General features: G+C 37.6%; 1 protein-coding gene across 1 annotated transcript; it reads left to right on the forward strand.

Moving 5' to 3' along the window:
• Window positions 1-12,387: 12,387 nt before the first annotated feature.
• Window positions 12,388-17,325, forward strand: LOC133799696 (actin-related protein 8-like). Its single transcript, XM_062237696.1, has 7 exons — window positions 12,388-12,518; window positions 13,893-13,954; window positions 14,116-14,213; window positions 14,727-14,808; window positions 15,076-15,218; window positions 15,488-15,636; window positions 17,112-17,325. Exons 1-7 carry the CDS (start codon window positions 12,388-12,390, stop codon window positions 17,323-17,325), a joined length of 879 nt encoding a protein of 292 aa, XP_062093680.1.
• Window positions 17,326-17,546: the final 221 nt, after the last annotated feature.

Consider the following 17,546-nt stretch of genomic DNA (forward strand, 5'->3'; position numbering starts at 1 on the left):
TTAGCGGTGACATGTGTCGCCGTTATTAATGACCCTGATATCAGCCCCATCCCTCGACTTCTTTTCTCTCATTTCGCCATTTTCCTCCAAAATTCCCAAATCTAATGTAACGACCCAAAGTTGCTGATAGTGCTTAGTGCCTTGATTAGCGTGCCGGGAGTGCATAATTGGATACATGTATGTTTAATTGGTTAAATGCATGAATATGTGGCATGCATGATTAATATGATCATGTGAGTATGTTATATGCATGTTTATGAGTATTAAACAAGCATGTGGGCCCTTTATTGTTCATAAGGGCATATTTGTAATTTTGGTCCGTTGAGGGCATAAATGTGATTATATGTGATAAATGGTTGAGACCACATTATTATGTGGATATATTCGCAGTATATGGCTCGAGACGAATCTAGTGAGCGGATTAGCGAAATAGTCACAGTGTGATTTAATACCCGGCTCTGGGGGAGCCTAGGGGTATTTTGAGAATTTAGAGGATATTTTTGGATTTATTGGGTAATGAATAAGTATTTGATAATTAATTGGACATGACGAGATTAATTGGTAAATGTTAGGAACACTTGAGGAATTAGGAGGAATCGGGAGAATACTATTTTACCCTTAGAACAAATTAAAGAGCTAAGTAATTCAAGGGGTAGTTTAGTCTTTTGTTTAGAGGATAAGGTTGATTAACTTAGAGGAAATCCAGGGTAGAACTAGAAAATTCTCAAACATTCCCTCAGTTTTGTTTCTCTCTCTCCTACTCGATTTTTCTCTCCCTCTCTTGTGCTTGAAGAAGTGTTGATGAGCTAAAGGTTAGAACCAAGGAATCTAGCTTGAGGATTTGGGAAACTGAGGTCAAGACTCTAATGGACACTCAGGAACAACAACAACATCATCAAGGTAAGGAATTTTGTTTGGTTCCTGTTAAGAATTCAGGTTTATAAGATTAGTTGGTTGAGGTTTTTAAGGAATGAATTGTTGATGGTTGGATGGTAGTATCAGTAGAATTTTCTTTGATATTTTGTGCTTAAGATACATGACTAAGGATCCTAGACTCGTTGCTGGGCTTGGTTTGGGTCTGGGAGTGTGATTGGGGTTGAATTATTAGGAGTTAGCTGGGGAATAATGATGAGAAAAGGTAGTTTTTCTGGGTTTAGGGGCTCGGGTCACGACCTTTATCTCCAGGCGCTGCGGCCCGTGTGTGTTTTTGGAGGCTGGGGGTCTCTATTTGCCAGGCGCGCCGCGACCCAGAGGGGTGCAAGTCATGACCCGTGTCCTCCATCAGGGAGGACTTAGCCTCTTTCTTAGGGGCGGGCCGCGACCCTCAAGGGCAAGTCACGACCCTAAATGGGAAATTAAGGGAGAATAAGGTTTTAGGCTCGGGGAGGCTCGGGGAATCAAGCTTGGATGCTCGGGATGAATTCTACTACCCGGTTTAGTAGAATTTGAGGTCCCGGAGGCTAGTTTTTGTTTCCTAAATATTTATTTGGAGTAGAGATTTATAGTTACCCATTGTTCTTGTCACTAGGATTATCGCTAAGGCTCAGGACTGAGGATCGTGCTCGGGACCATTCTTAATTCTTTGCTCGGGAATTCGAGGTAAGAAAACTGCACCCTTGTGGTTGTGAATGGGACTGAGGTTCCCAATATTTGAATACATGTACTATGTGATTGTACAAATGTTATGATATATGAGAATGAATGGCCTAAGGGAGCCAGGGCTGATGATATGCGTTCTGAACGCCGCTCGGCCTAAGCGAGCCGGGGTCATCTAGATAAACAGAGGGCTTTGTCTAAGCGTGCCAACCCTGAACATTTGTGTAACTGGCTAGAATATGAACTTGAGATTATATGTTTACTATTGGTTAGTTTGATGCTTGTATTTTGTTATTTAATTGAACTGATTGAGTTAAGATTGATTGAATATGTTTGTTGCTATATGTGCTTGTTGTTTATGGTTTTCTAGCTGGGCCTTGGATCACGGGTGCTACGTGGTGCAGGTAAAGGCAGAGGGAAGCTAGACCAACCATGAGTTGGAGAGCTCTGGGGGCGACGTGTACATAATCAACTGCTCGTTCGCCACAACCGAGGGAAAGTGCAAGGTCAGAGCCTAAAAACTTGTATTTTGCCATTAGAGTGGCTTTTGGTTGTATTGTCTTTTGGAGGTTGTAAATTACCACTTATACCCTATTTTTGGGATCCCATGTATTAAATATCTGTTTTAATGAAAATTAACCGTTTATGATCAAAATATTTTAACCCTAACTTGATGGTTGACCTTAGGATCACATTTTTGTTCAAACGACTTGATTTGCAAGTCTTGCACTATTTCAAATACATAGTGTAACAATCTTTGTTATCCAGGGCGTTACATTTGAAACCACCCATCCTCTCCCTGAGCCCACCCGAGCCATCCCCTCCCGGAGCCCACCCACCCTCTCCCTGAGCCCACCCCGCCTCCCCGGAGCCGTCGCCCCTCTGCCCCGTTCCTCTCTCTCTCTCTCTTCTCGGGTCTGTCGCAGCACCACGCCAACGCCACCACCAAGCTAACTCCTCCACCACCAATCCTCCTATAAATATATATGTATTTTTTTCTATTTTGATTTTTTTTTATTTTTCAGTTTATATATTTTGTTTTATTTATTTTATTTTTATATGTGTTTATGTGTGTGTATATATGTGTATACCGTGTACATACGTATGTGTGTGTATGTATATATATGTTTGTATATATATAAGTATGTGTATATATATATGTATATGTATGTGTGTTTATATATATAAGTATATTAATATATGGGTGTCTGTGTATATATATATGTGTGTATAGATATATATATGTATGTGTGTGTATATATGTATTAATTTGTACATGTTTTTATATATATACATATATTGATATTTTTGGGTGTTCATCAATTTCACGGAAAAATAAAACTTAGGTCTATGTCTACCGATTGGAGTGTCTCTCTCGGCTCAGCATGTGTATTCATTTTAATTAAATTTCTTGTATATGTGTATTTGACATTTGAAATTTGATATAGATGTATTTAATATGTGAACTTGAATCTTGTTAGTGGTGTTAGGGGAGTAAATTAAATATTAAATAAAAATAATTAAGAATAACTAACTATTAAATTAAAAATTAGATAAGTTATTAATTAATTTTTATAAAAAAATATTTCGTTAAAATTTGATTACCAAAAATAAGATAGAAGTGTTATATTATAAATTAATATTTTGGTTATTTTTCTAGGATTGTTAATTGCAAGATGTATGTTTCTTATTTCTTGTTTTAATATTATTATACAATACACTTGTTAGAGGAGTTAGAATATCTTAAATATTCATTCATAGTGAAGTAGGATCTGAGATATTTATTGTCTGGTGTGGTGATAACGGAAGGTTATGAACTTGTGTGTATTAGTGAAGTAGGTTCAGGGAAATTTTTGTGTGCTGGGGAGATCTAAGGAAGAAACTTATTATGTTTTGTTTGAATTATTATTTTTAATTGTTTACATATGGCTAGGTCATTAGCATAGGGGAGATGCTGCCCAATTTTTTTTGTAGATTTATGTATTAATTTATCGGGGATAGGGTCGGGATAGAGCCAGGGGTCAGAATTGGATCAGGGATAAGGTCGGGGTAGAGTTGTGGGTCATGGGTCAGGGTCGTGGGTAGGGGTCGGGGATAGGGATCAGAGTCGTGGGTTGTGGCCGTGGTTAGGGGTTGGGGTCAGAATAGGTTCGGGGTCGTGGTTAAGGGTCGAAATAGGGTTGGGGTCGTGGGTAGGGTCGGGGAAAGGGATTGGGGTCCTGGGTTGTGTAACGTCCTGCGTTTTTGGATACCTTTAAACGACTCGGGTTGGGATTTTTTTCTCCGAGTTAAGAATATTATTTTAAATAAATATTATATTTGTTTGGAAATTATTCTATGAGTTATTGCTAGCCAAATTATGAATTTTGTGATTTAAAAGTCAAGATAATACTTTCGGTCTTGGACTGACACGAAAACCCTGATCGTATAAAAATCTCGGAAAATAAAATGAAAAACTATGGAAAATATATTTTGGGCATAAAATAAATTCATAAAAATTAAAGTTTGGTTAAAAATAATAAGCCTAAGAGAAAATGGAAATTTTAGGGCATTTTGTGTTAAATGCTTAATTTTACCAAATTTGGGAATTTTATTCCATGAATGGACCTTAGGTTAAATTTTATTGTGTGATTAATTAAATTAAATGCGAGAGACATTTAATTTAATTATCTAGTGTTAAGTTTTGTATTTAAAACTTAATAAGAGTGAGAAATGTTATAGGAAGTCAATTTGGATTTTTCTTCTTGAGAAATATTTATTAAACTTTATAAAAAAAATGTGATCACATATATAATCAAAGAGGTGGCCAGCCATGTGGGAAATTATTTGGGTGGACCAAATGGTTTTAAGTTTAGTCCCATTTTAACTATAATGGTTTAAAGGCACCAAGTGGATAGTAAAACACTTGAGTGTTTTTTAGGATATTTTTTAGAGTTGTGTGAGCTCTTCTAACCCCCAAAACTGATCACACCCTCTCTCACTTTCACTATCATCTTTTTGAAAAATCTCTCAAGTTTTCTCTCCATCTTCAACCTCAAGAACACCAAGGAGGCTTGGAAGCATTTAAGCTTTGGTCTAGGAAGGGTTTTCCCTAAGGTAAAGTTTCAATAAACTAGACTTTTCTAAAGTTTTAACCATAGATTTTTAAATAGCTAACTATCTATGTTGTTGGGGGGAGTTGGTTAAGGTTTTTGAAGGAGCCAAAGCTAATAGGAAGATTCAAACCTTAAGCAAGAACAACAAAGAGGTAAAAAGTTTATTTTTTATGGTTGTTATTGTATGGATTTTAGTTTTAAGCATTATTTTTTATAGTTAGTGCTTAAAGTTTCTTATTGGTGATGTAATAAGGTTATGGTAGTTGTTTTATAATTTTTATGATGCTTGTGTGTTGATTTTTGAAAATAGGGACCAAAACCCCCAAGGGTTTTGTTGGAAACCCTAAAACAAAATACATGTTTTGAGCTGTGAATTCCAAGGGGTCAAGCATCCAATGTATATTGTTTTTGTAAAATTTAATTGTACTTTGATGTTTTTGATATTGAGTACATAAAATTGAACTTTTGAAACACTAAAAAATGTTTAAAAATGAGTGAGTTATGCTATTTCAAAGTTTAGGTAAAAAACTATTTTTTCGTATTCTTAATTTCGGGACTAAGTTTGAACAGCCACTGTATAGGGAAAATGAAACCAGTTTTTTCTAAAATTTGGTGGGCATATTATTGGCATAACCTAGTATTCTACTGTAAATTTTGTTAAGAAAATACTAAAGGGTTTGAAAGTTATTAAGTGTCAAAGTTTGGAAAAAAATAAGGACTTGAAAATAAGGTCATTTTTACCTCATTGTTGGAAAATAATTTCACCAATAAAAATGCTCCTTTTCAACTAAAATTTTACAAAGACCTAAATGGCATACCAAAAATGGAATTGGAAAATTTTGGTAACAATTGGGTAAGTAAATTTCAAGTTATGACCTAACAATGTATGTAGTTAAAAATGTGAAAAATGTGAAAAATGGGGTTTTCACACTTAGTGTAAAAATGAGATTTTGGAACTTAAGGTAAAAAGTAAAATTTTTCTTATTGCAAGATAAAAACTTGGCAAGTCTTGAAAACATATTTTGACCTAAAATACCACTTTGAGTTTAGTGGGAGTTATTTTAATTAAATAATTTTTATTCTTTCTAAAAATAAAAGAATTTATTTATTAATAAGTTAATAAATTAAAAGAGGGTTTAAAACCCTATATTTTGAGAAAATAATCGAGTCAATTATTTTTCTAGTAAGTAAACTTGATTAATTGACTTCGAAAAAAATTAACTAGTCAAGATGGGAAATTTTTAACGGTTTTCCTAATTAAGACAAATTAGATAATTTTCTTAAAACAATTTTAGAGATTAAAACCTTAAGAAAAATAAAAGGAAAATTAAGAGTTTATTTTCTTTAAAAATAATTAAGGAGTTTAATTAGTATTTTATGGCTATAATACCGGCTAAAATCTTCCATGTATTTGACCGACTTGTTGAAAGTACGGGTTAATAGCGTTGCGTTTAAAGAACAAGATTTTTAGCAAATTGTGGGAAAATACTATTGTGATACCCGAGCCTAGGTATCGAGACCATAGGGTAGGTCTCCCCAAGACTTAGGGTTTAGTCTCAAATATTTTTGTATGAATTTCCTTAATGGGTTTAAAACCAAATAAGGATCATTTATCCTTACAAATGATTTTTATTAAAATGACCAAACTGCCAAAAATAATAATAATAAATTATGAGTGCCATAATTAATCTGAGTATACTGTATGAATAACTACAGTATTGGCTAGCGTAACTGGACTGAACGTTGGTGGATGAAATCCTGCTGAGAGCTAAGGACTCCAAGTAAGTCAAGTTATATTGTGTGGCTGCAACATGAAACGACTATTGTATTGTATGTTTGTATTGGACACATGCACATATATACACTGTCGTAGAAAGTTGCTTAGAGACATTAGTCTAGTGAGTGCTAATTTGGAAAATATGATCGGTAGATATCCGTCATATCCTAGATGGCTGATCCTCATCACACTGCTTGATTTTATTATGTCCGTTTCATTACCGCGACGAGTGGCCAAGAGGTGAGGATTGCTGGTCAAACCTAGGGGCGCCAAAATGAATGGGACCTAGGGGCCCTCATGCTTACTTAATTAGTGAACGGTTAGAACCCGAGCAAGTGCTCTGATAAGTTATTCCTAGATAGCAGCCGTGAATATTGGCCATTCAGTGAGAGTGCCTAGAGATACTAGGGGTTGCCAAGTTTGAGTGAGGCTGAACACCCTAGGGGCAACTGCTCACCATCACCACTGATTAACATAGAAGTCTCTGTAAAACTGTGTAAATTCGATAACACTCTTGGATTAGTAGCAATGCCCTAGGTAACATGATAGTTACCCTTGATGGGGATATTTATTGGCTAGATCTTAGTGTTGAGACTCGGTTCTCTCTTACAGATTAGCATTTATGCTGGAGGGCATGTTACGCCAAAATTTTTGGAAATTGTCAAGCGTTGGTCTCGAATTATATTGTGATATATTATATGTGCTTGCTCTGGGATTTTTTGAGTGCAGGTATTTTTTGTTGATAAGAAATAGTTGTGGTATAATATCTCTGCTTGCTTTGGGATTTTCTGAGTACATGAATTTATCTGGTTATATGATATAATTTGTCATTGGTTATCAGGCATGACCATAAGTTTGCCAGGACGCTTTTGCATTCTTGAAATTGATTGTGTAGGGTTCGGATGGATCCGGAACCCTAATTCTTTGCATGCTTTTGTTTTATGGTTGAACTTACTAAGCGTTTTCGCTTACCTAGTTGTTTCCTGTTGTAGGTAAGAACAAGGGCAAGGCAGAGCAATGAGTGTTGGAGTCTACCTTGCGAATGTACATGTAGACCGACCTATTTGGAAACCGTTTTATTTTTGGAAATGTTGTGTAATTTTCCTAAACTAGGCTCACTCTCCTCTTTATAAAATATGTTTGTAATTAAATGTTAAGTATGGCCATACGACTTTTTAAAAAGTTCTTTTTATACGGGTTTCTGAGACATTTTGTAAAATGAAAACATTTATTTTTCAGCATTATCGAGTGTTGAAAATCCGGGTCGTTGCAGGTTGGGCTTGTGGTTAAGGGTCAGGATAAGGTATCTATAGGTTCTCTATTGGGTCGGGGGTCAGGATAGAGTTTTAATAGGGTCGGGATAGTGGTTTAATAGGGTCGGAGTCGGGATAGGGTGTTTATAGGGTCAGGGTTTGGCATAAGGTCTTTTTATGGTCGAGATATGGTCTGTTTAGGGTCGAGATAGGGTCTTCTAGGGTCGGGGATCGGGATACAGTCTTTTTAAGGTCGAGATAAGGTCTTCTAAGGTCAGGGGTCGGGATAGGCTCTTTATAGAGTTGAGGTTGGAATAGTGTCTTTATAGGGTCAGGGGTCGGAATAGGGTCTCTGTAGGTTCTCTATAGGGTCGGGGGTCGGGATAGAATTTTAATAGGGTCGAGGGTCGAGATAGGGTGTTTATAGGGTCGGGGGTCGGGATATGATATGATGGTTATTATCACATAGTGATAATTGTTATTATTTCTAATAACAAAAAGTCATAGACATAGACCTAGTGGATGCCTTGGGGATAGTAATCCGAGTCAATGTATTCATATAGTATTCCTCATTTTTTCAAGATATTTCTTCAAATATCTTGAAAAAGTAGGGAGTACTAGATGTATTCTTACTATCTCCAAGGCATCCACTAGCTTGGAAAGTTGTTGAAGAAGTGAATCATAGGCAAGTTTGGGATATTCTGGACAGTTCTGATCAGATTGCTGATATTGATGTTGTACATGACATAAACTCATCCAATTTCTTATTGACTGTTGAGCTTGAGGAGTTGGTTGTTATATTGGTATTAAATGATCAAATCAAAGGTGCGTAGCGGAATATATTGACCCATTTTAATAAATATTAATACCAGCCATGATCATATATGTGTATCATAATTTTAGAACGAGTCATTTACTCAGATCGTGTACAGCTGGCAGGTAACTGCAGGGAAGGAATACTCTATAAGTCCAGGTATCCTCCACGTTGATAGCATGGTTCTCATGAAAATTGTACGAGCTAGGGATGCATAAACTGAAAAGCGCGAGCTTGTAATATTTATAAGGTATGACCTCCATGATACGAGCTCGACGGTGCATTCAGCTCGTGGTAACTTGGAGATATGGCGTGTCCACGGATCCCCGAAGACTTGGATACTTTATACGATCATTTATGGTCAGCCTGTGATAGTTAATGTCCCAGATATTAGGAGATTATTTATTTCATAATCATATCATATCCTAGTATAAATGGGAATATTTCATAATAAATGTAATATATACGCAAATCCGTGATTGACTCACGCGGTTACCCAAACCTGTCCAAGGAATTTCTCTATAAATGTTGAGAATATTGGACAGGAAAAGGGGACAATTATTCTGAAATACCGAGACTCTGTCCAAATTAAGAGAGAAAAACAGTAATAATATACACTCGTGGACTAAGTGGATTTTAACCATCGAACCACGTAAAAAGACTAGTTTTTTTATAGTAATTTTCTCACTTCGGTTTACCATCAAGCACTAATTCAACCTTGTTATTTTCTTGATTCACTATTGGCGAAAAATCACGTCAACAGTTTGGTGTTTTCATTGAGAGTTAAGATTAGTGCTTTCATCAAAATTCCCAACCAAACCTCATCATGGTGGTCACTCACTCAATGCACGATAATGAGATGGAGTAGCCTGGTGTGTAGGGGCCCACCATACCGCTGTTCAAAATGAGCATGGCCCTGAAGTTCAGCAATGCCCGGGAAAGCAACCGGTTGGCCATGATGATACTGGGAGATCGGCGTCATTGCCGCCGAATCCAAACCCAGACTACTCAACTGAGGTGGAAATGGAAAAAATGCAGTTAAGAAGCCATCTTGCTAGGGAAAATAGGCAAATCAAGGAAGTTTTGGCTCGGTTACCTCCTCTCGCAACCGACGTTAATGTCAAAAAGAGGCAAAGTGGGTCTCATAAGTCCCACATGAATAACTGATCCAAGCCAAGTCGGTCAGTTAGAAATGCCACCCCAAGTTCTGTGCCCACAGCACAAGATCGCTGACCTACTCAACCTAGTGGCCCTCCCAGGGGTCATCGAAAAATTAGTCGATCAGTCAGAACTGCGACCCCAAGCTCAGTACCACCGTCGCACGCGCATGGGAATACCCATGGAAACCCACGAGGAGGAGCCAGAGCAGGGTAACAATGAAAAAATGTTCTGACCAATCCTCCTGCGTCACGATCGGATCGACAGGCGCAAAGAGCTAGAAATGGTGAGGCAGAGCGACTGCGCACTAATTTAGTTCGCCTTGATGGGACAAGAATCCCCTTGCCAGTCAGGCATCCCCCATCACCCATAAGACATCCGACACCGCCTCGTTCTGCATGAGAAATTCCTGTTCATGGGAACAACATGAGAAATCCTCCTCTATCTGCACAGGACATTCCTGCTTATGGGGACAGTAGGAGAAATCCTCCTCTATCTGCCCCTACTTATGTCCCGCGAACACGTGTTAATAGTCCGGATCCTCAGCCTCAACCTCGATCAGTGAGCTTCGCTAATGGAAGTTATTGGACTGAGAGCCATCGAAGTGGCAGGTTCGAAAGTGATTTGAGAAATCACCTGAGTTCGGCTCAGAGTCCCCGATTCGATCCACAGCCTGATCAGCGAGATCGTTTAAACTGGCAGAGAAGAAATTCAGCTCGAAATGAAGGAGTTAGTTACACTCGCCATTGGGGAAGTCCTTCCGAGGTATGTGATAACGGGAATGTCCCACAAAACCAAGCCCGAACTTGGAGGGACAACAACCCACCGAACGCGTACGATAGGATGGGAGCTGTTGAACAGCCCCAAAATAACCAAGGAACCAGGGACCAAAACCTCGAAAGGATAGGCTAGATGGAGGTGCTGATGAAAAGGCTCCTATCAGAAAAAGAGAAAGATGAGTGTGATTCAGAGGTTGAGCTCGAGCTTTTCTCCCCGAATATTGCGGCGACTGCATATCCACAGGGTTTCAAGATGCCACATTTGTCGAAGTTTGAAGGAGATGGAGATCTGTTCGACTTCCTGGGGGTGTTCAACACCATGATAATGGCCCACAACATCAAGCACGAGCTAAGATACTTAATATTCCCCTAGACTCTGATTGGGCCAGCTAGGCAATGGTTCTAACAATACAAGAGGCATTCAATAAGCTCGTGGAAGAGCTTTTTTGCTGATTTCAAGAGAGCATTCAGGGCTTCTCAAGCAGCTAGGATTAAAGTTGACTCTCTGGCAAATGCAAAGCAATAGCCCGATGAACCGTTGAAAGCATACCTAAGTAGGTTTGCCAATGTTGCTTCGCGAGCTAGAGATGCCGACGAGAGTTCTAAAGTCATGGCAATGAGAACAGGAATCCTGGTTGGAGGCGACTTGTGGCAGGAGTTGTAGAGGAAAGGAGTTAGTACTGTTGATGAGTTCTTGAACTGAGCTCAAAGGTGGGTTAATCTAAAAGAGGCACGAGCTTCCGTCGCAGGAACCAGCCAAGTGCCTATCTAGCCTGTTGGAGCGGTAACAGATGTAGCAGCTACGGCACAAACCGTTGCCCAGAATAACCAAGGAGGAAATAATAGGAGAAAGGGAAATGGTGAGGGCGACCAAAACGGAACAAAGAAAAACAAGTCCGTGGAGAAATTTAAGCCAGTTTATACAGTATATACCAATATCATGGATACTAGAGAACGCATCTTCTTGGAAAATTCTGCTCACCTTCCGTGGAAGAAACTAGGACCGTTAAAGAATCGAAGGGCGAAGAGACCCTTCAAAATTCTATCGATTCCACAATGATATCAGTCATAATACTGATGACTGCATACACTTGAAAGATGAAATTGAGACTCTCATCAGGGCAGGACCTTTGGCTCAGTACGCCTGGAATCGAACAACTCCCAGTCAGCCCGCTAGACAAAATACTCCGTCAGTTCCGAAAGCTCCAATGAATCAAACCGGAGCTCAGGTGAATCAAGACAACCCTCCTCCGATAACAGGAGGAGATATTGCCACCATTTCAGGAGGACCTCATTTGGCAGGCACTAGCAGAGGTGCCCATAAGAGGTATATCAATGAGTTGAAATCCCATAATGGAGTCGAATTTGTTTCGGAGCAACGGTTGTCAAAGCAGTAACAAATGGAAAAACAACCAATCAGTTTTACAGAGGAAGATGCCAGCCACGTTTAGTTCCCACATAACGATACTCTGGTGATAACCGTCCAGCTCGCCAACCAAAGAGTTAGGAGGACGCTAGTAGATAATGGAAGTTCCGTGAATCTACTTTTTAGGTCCACCTTAGAAAAAATGGGATTGTCTATAACTGAGCTGAAGGCAACCTCTAGATTCTATATGGGTTTTCTGGTGAAGGGTTGGCAGCTATAGGAACAACCGAGTTAGTGGTAACATTGGGTGAAGGTCTGCGAACTGCCTCCAAACTTCTCGAGTTCATGGTCATCAATTGTCCAGCCGCATACAATGCAATTTTGGGCCGACCTACGTTGATGGCGTTCGAAGCCATAACCTCTATCCGCCACCTGGCAATCAAATTCCCCTCATCCAGAAGAATATGCACTGTCAGAGGCGATCGGCTCGCTGCTAGGGAATGCTATAACATTTCCATGAAGGGAAAATCACAGCCCGGGTATCATGCAATGGCCATAACTGATGGAGGTGAGGAGTCCCAGGAAGTAGAAGTTGCCTCTGGGACAAAAGAACCTCAAGGAAGAAAGGATAGAGACATCGCCCCAAGTAATGACATCGATCCACGAATGGGCGAAGATAGGTCAGAGCTCCAAGCTATTGAGGGGCTCAAGGAAATAAATATAGATCCCATAGATGCTTCAAGAGTCGTTAAGATTGGAAAAAATCTTGGCGATGATAGGAAGAAGGAGTTGGTTAATTTTTTACAAGGGAATCTAGATGTCTTCGCTTGGTCTCATGAAGACATGGTGGGAATAAGCCCAAGTGTGATCATGCATACCCTAAACTTCACTACAACAATATTGAGTATATATTACATTAAAGAATAGCATATATTTAGAAGTGCTATTATTAAGTGGGGGGATTAAAAAACACGGAACTGAATAGTGGGGATTAAAAACACACGGTCTGATTTTGGCGCCATATGACTAAAAACTCAGGCGGCAAAATGAATTTATGCCAAATTCCCTTTCTCTCAGCCTTTCTCTAAGTTACCCTTTCTCTCAGCCTCCATCTCTCACTCACGAAGCCCTCTCTGCCCTCACGAAGACTCACCGCCCTCACCGTCCTCAACTCATCTCTGCCTCACCGCCCTCACGAAGTCTCTCCGCCCTCAACTCATCTCTGCCTCACGAAGACTCGCTCCAGAGTCGAGCTCTTTCTCCGCCTCACGAAGTCACGCTCCAGAGTCGAGCTTCTCTGCCTCACGAGTTCTCTGCCTCATGCCCACGTAACTTTACAGCAAGAGATAGATTTACTGAAGGTACTGATTTCCCATGGATCCTTAGTATCAATAATGATTAAGAAATTACATGATGGTTGTACTTATTACATTTTTTTATATCCTCTATAAATGAGAACTGTGAAGGGTCTTGTATAATATCTTTAGAAGGCTATAAAAGTAATAAATTCTTTCCTCAGACTTGCCTGATATTGTATTTTGTGTTCACTAATTACGTGCTTAATATTTTATGGAAATGTTGAGCTTATTTATGTAAGATTGTTATTCCCCAAATTTGATCTTTATGTGTCTTCAATGTAGACTCTTTTTTATTTTTTTTCCAAATCTTGTTTCTCTTTCTTGATGCACCGTCAAATATGCATGCAGGTTTCTTCTTCCAGTCTAGCAACACTTATAGTTATCAACGACATTGCTGCATATTTCTTTGGGTTCTTTTTTGGAAGAACCCCATTGATCAAATTATCTCCAAAAAAAACTTGGGAGGGATTCATTGATGCTTCTTTTACAACTATCATATCTGCATTTTTGGTAAGCTTATTTTTCCTATGTGATGCACATTTAGCATTCTTGTGCATATTCCTGAGATTTAGGAACTGTAGCATTACAGTTTTTTTCCACTATTTATAGCAGGTAGCTCCTCTCTTTTTCTTTGCTTTGGCTTTCATGAAATGATCTTCTTTACTCACATATGTATATTTGATATGTCTTTTACAGGATGCAGGTAAGAGCACCATCACAACCAGTGGTTGTGTCTACACCAATATTGCATTATGATGGTCAGCTTCTATATATTCATTGCCTTTTCTGTAATTTAGATAGTTCAATTTTTTTGAAGTTTGGTCGTGTAATTCCTTAGTGAGACACTTGCGAATTGTGTGTTTTTCTTGATTGAGACACTTTCTGTCCTTATGATATGGTTTCTGTCTTTTTATTGCAGATACTGAATCTGCAAAAGCATCAAGACGACAACTCAAGGAAGCTATATATACAACACTATTTAACATGAATGTTCCTGCTGTTTGTGCAATTAATCAAGTAAATTTCGCTAAGCCTTAACTTGCCGCTGCTGTTTAATATTCTAAAATATTTAATACTAAAAGAAATAAGAGTAATATTTTATTTTTTTAAAACTAGGATTCCGCTAACAATTGCTATGTAGGTATCCAAGAGAAACTTAAACCTCATACCTTGTGATATAGCAAGCCATATGCCTTATCATTTGAGCTACCCCTCTTTGGTAAAGAATTAAGATTAGTTTGTTTCATGCAAAAATGACATTTACCATCGGATATAGATTTCGAGGCCTTGATCCAATTTTCATTCTTCATTTTCCTTTTGTAAAGCAAGCTTCTGTGACTTGAGTGGTTGACAATCCTGAACAGGCACCAAATTTACTTATTAACACTATAAGATGAGATGCTTTATGTACTTATGCTTGTTTATGAGTAATTTGGACCTTTTGCTTTTGGCTTAAAATGTTCGATTGATTCTTTGATAGATGTTTTTTATTTGTAAGATCTTATCCATTTTCTGTTTATGAAAATGTAGGCAACTTTAGCTTTGTATGCTGCTAGAAGAACTTCAGGAATTGTTGTAAATATTGGGTTTCAAGTCACATCAGTTGTTCCAAGTAAGGAGTGATAGTTTCTCTTTTATCTTTTATATGCTTTATGCTTCCTTAAACTATCAACAAGGTTTCATTTACCTATGATATATACTGATTAGCCCTGCAATATAAGTTACAATTTTAACTTTCCATGCAGCCTTGCTGCTTTTATTCTTCTTTTTCATTTTCATTCTATGGATTTTCTAGTGCTTTCTTTTATATCATATCTTGGTTGCATTCAATGTTTGGGGATCTGAAATATACTCTTTTCTTTTCTTTTTCGGCTTCTAGTTTTACATGGTAAAGTAATGCGCGAAGTGGGTGTGGAGGTTGTGGGACTGGGAGCACTAAAACTTACCGGGTTTCTTAAGGAGTTGATGCAGCAGAACAATATTAGTTTTGAATCGCTGTACACCGTTCGCACTTTGAAAGAGGTACAATTCTTGCTTGTTTCTTGAGTGCAGAATATTGTTGTTGAATATTTATCCTAGTTTTTCCTGACTGTAGTTATTCTGTTTTAATACTATCAGCTTTGCACCCTCAAAGAAAATATTTTTCTCATGGTACATTAAACTACTAATACCATTAGTATCCTGTGTTTTAGTGGAATGTTTCAATTTTGTTTTCTACTGCACTTCTCTCTCATTTTTGTAAGGAGACCTTGCTGAAGCTGAGTTCTATTTATGACCTTATTTCTATACAGAATATCTGTTATGTTGCCTATGATTATGAGGCTGAGATACTCAAAGATACACGAGCATCATCTGACGCAGCAGGAGAAGGTCAGTTCATTCTTTCAAAAGAGCGGTTTCAAACAGGAGAAATCTTATTCCAGCCACGAATGGCAGGAGTGTAAGTTCTGGAACTTATAATATTTATTGCTTCACGAGCAATGTCAGGAAAGTTCCAACTGTGTGGATGCATGTGATTGTGTGTGTGTGCTGCAAGGATATTAAAACTTCTACCATATAATTCATCGAAAAAGATGTCTAGAAATGCTTTATGTCTTGATTCTAGGCTTTAAAAATGTGACGAGAATACAGTTCTTCTAAGAGAATATAATTGAGACTTCATGAAAGTATGGTGTTTAAATTGTGAAAGACATATGAATAATATGCATATAATCAGGTAGTTGTTTCATTATTCTTCTGCAAATTTGGTACAGCTAATCTTGTTTTTCACTAGAATTGGAACTCTATAATATTGTAGTTTTTGTAAGTTACTATTATGTCTAGAATAAGGATAGTGGTATTTGTATATCTCATGTATTAATGACCACATAATGCCAACAAATGTATACATAAATAATAACTTGGCAATTAAAATATAACAAGTTACAGAAGTCTACTTGACACATGTTTATCTTATAAACCAGAAGTACAGTTGATGAATTTATAAGTTACTAATTTGCTCTCGACAACCTTTTGTTTCTTGCTAACTTACATGCAGTAAAACACTTTACTTGAACCTGGTTAGGCCATTGTAACCCATGAACACTATTTATGTCTTCCCAAGTTGGTATCCTAGTGCAATACGAACCTTAATTTCAGGCCATCAAACAATGAAACCATTTGAACAATTTCATAAATTTCAAGTCAAATTCTTTAACTTAATTCCACCAAATAGAAAACCCAACATCATGATTGCTTCAAATCTCAGGAACCATGTAGAATAAACCAATAGTTATCTATACAAGCAAAATTTATAACTAAGAATTGAAACTCATTTTAAAAAAAAATATACATATAGACAAATGCATATACCTGTTAAGGATCATTGTAGCCAAGAAAAACTTGGAAAACATCACTGTCAAGAGGCATGTCTACTGTTTTATGACCTTTCCTAACAAAAGTGCTTATTTCACTTCCATTACAGATCAAGGAACCAACAAAAAACTGGTACTAAAATAAAGTAACACACTATTGAAGAATATTAAGTATTATATTTTAAAATAAGAAGAATATTCAGCAAAATACAAATAAAAAAAATTAAATATCAACAACTTGAATGAAAGAGCTTACACTCTAATGTTCTACCAAGGCTATTGTTAGGGAAACTCTTTTATGTCATTAAAAAAAAGAAAGAGAAGAAAAACTGTAGTCTTTTTTAATCAGGTAAGTGATCAAATAATGATAGAATTTTTTAAATAACCCAATAAAAATGACAATACACAATGACAATACTGTCAATGCATGTATATGGAAAGGTTCACAACACACCAACTCATAGCTATCAAATTGATTCAAACAAACATTATTTGAAACTGGCATGATGGATGGTGAAATTGAAAGCATTTAATCATAACTTTTACAAATGAAAATGAAAAGTCTGAAGCATCAGGTGATGGCTGCTGCATTGGCAGCTGCTGTGTACATGGTTTGGAGAAATAGAAATCTGTGTGTGTTTGAGATGAGATCTTTGGCTATTGGTCTTGTAATTCAGCTGATTAAGTTCAGTATTAGATCTAGACTAGCCAGGTTGCCTAAGCTGAAAGTGAGGACCAGTGAGGTGGCGTTCTTAGAGGCTATTACTCAGTTGTAAATGTTTTTGTTTGGCTATTTGAGCTTGGTTTGTTTTCTTGCTGGTTTATTGCTTTTTTAGGTCCTGTGTGGAGGCGTTCTTAGGGGCTATTTCTCAGTAGTTTCTGTTTTTGTTTGGATCTTTGAGCTTGGTTTGTAATCTTGCTGGTTTGTTCAATATATTCATTTTTTCCATAAAAAAAAGAAAAGAAAATGGGTGGTTAAAAGAAGACATTACACTGT

The sequence above is a fragment of the Humulus lupulus genome, chromosome 9 (genome assembly GCF_963169125.1).
Source record: "Humulus lupulus chromosome 9, drHumLupu1.1, whole genome shotgun sequence".
Taxonomy (NCBI): Eukaryota; Viridiplantae; Streptophyta; class Magnoliopsida; order Rosales; family Cannabaceae; genus Humulus; species Humulus lupulus.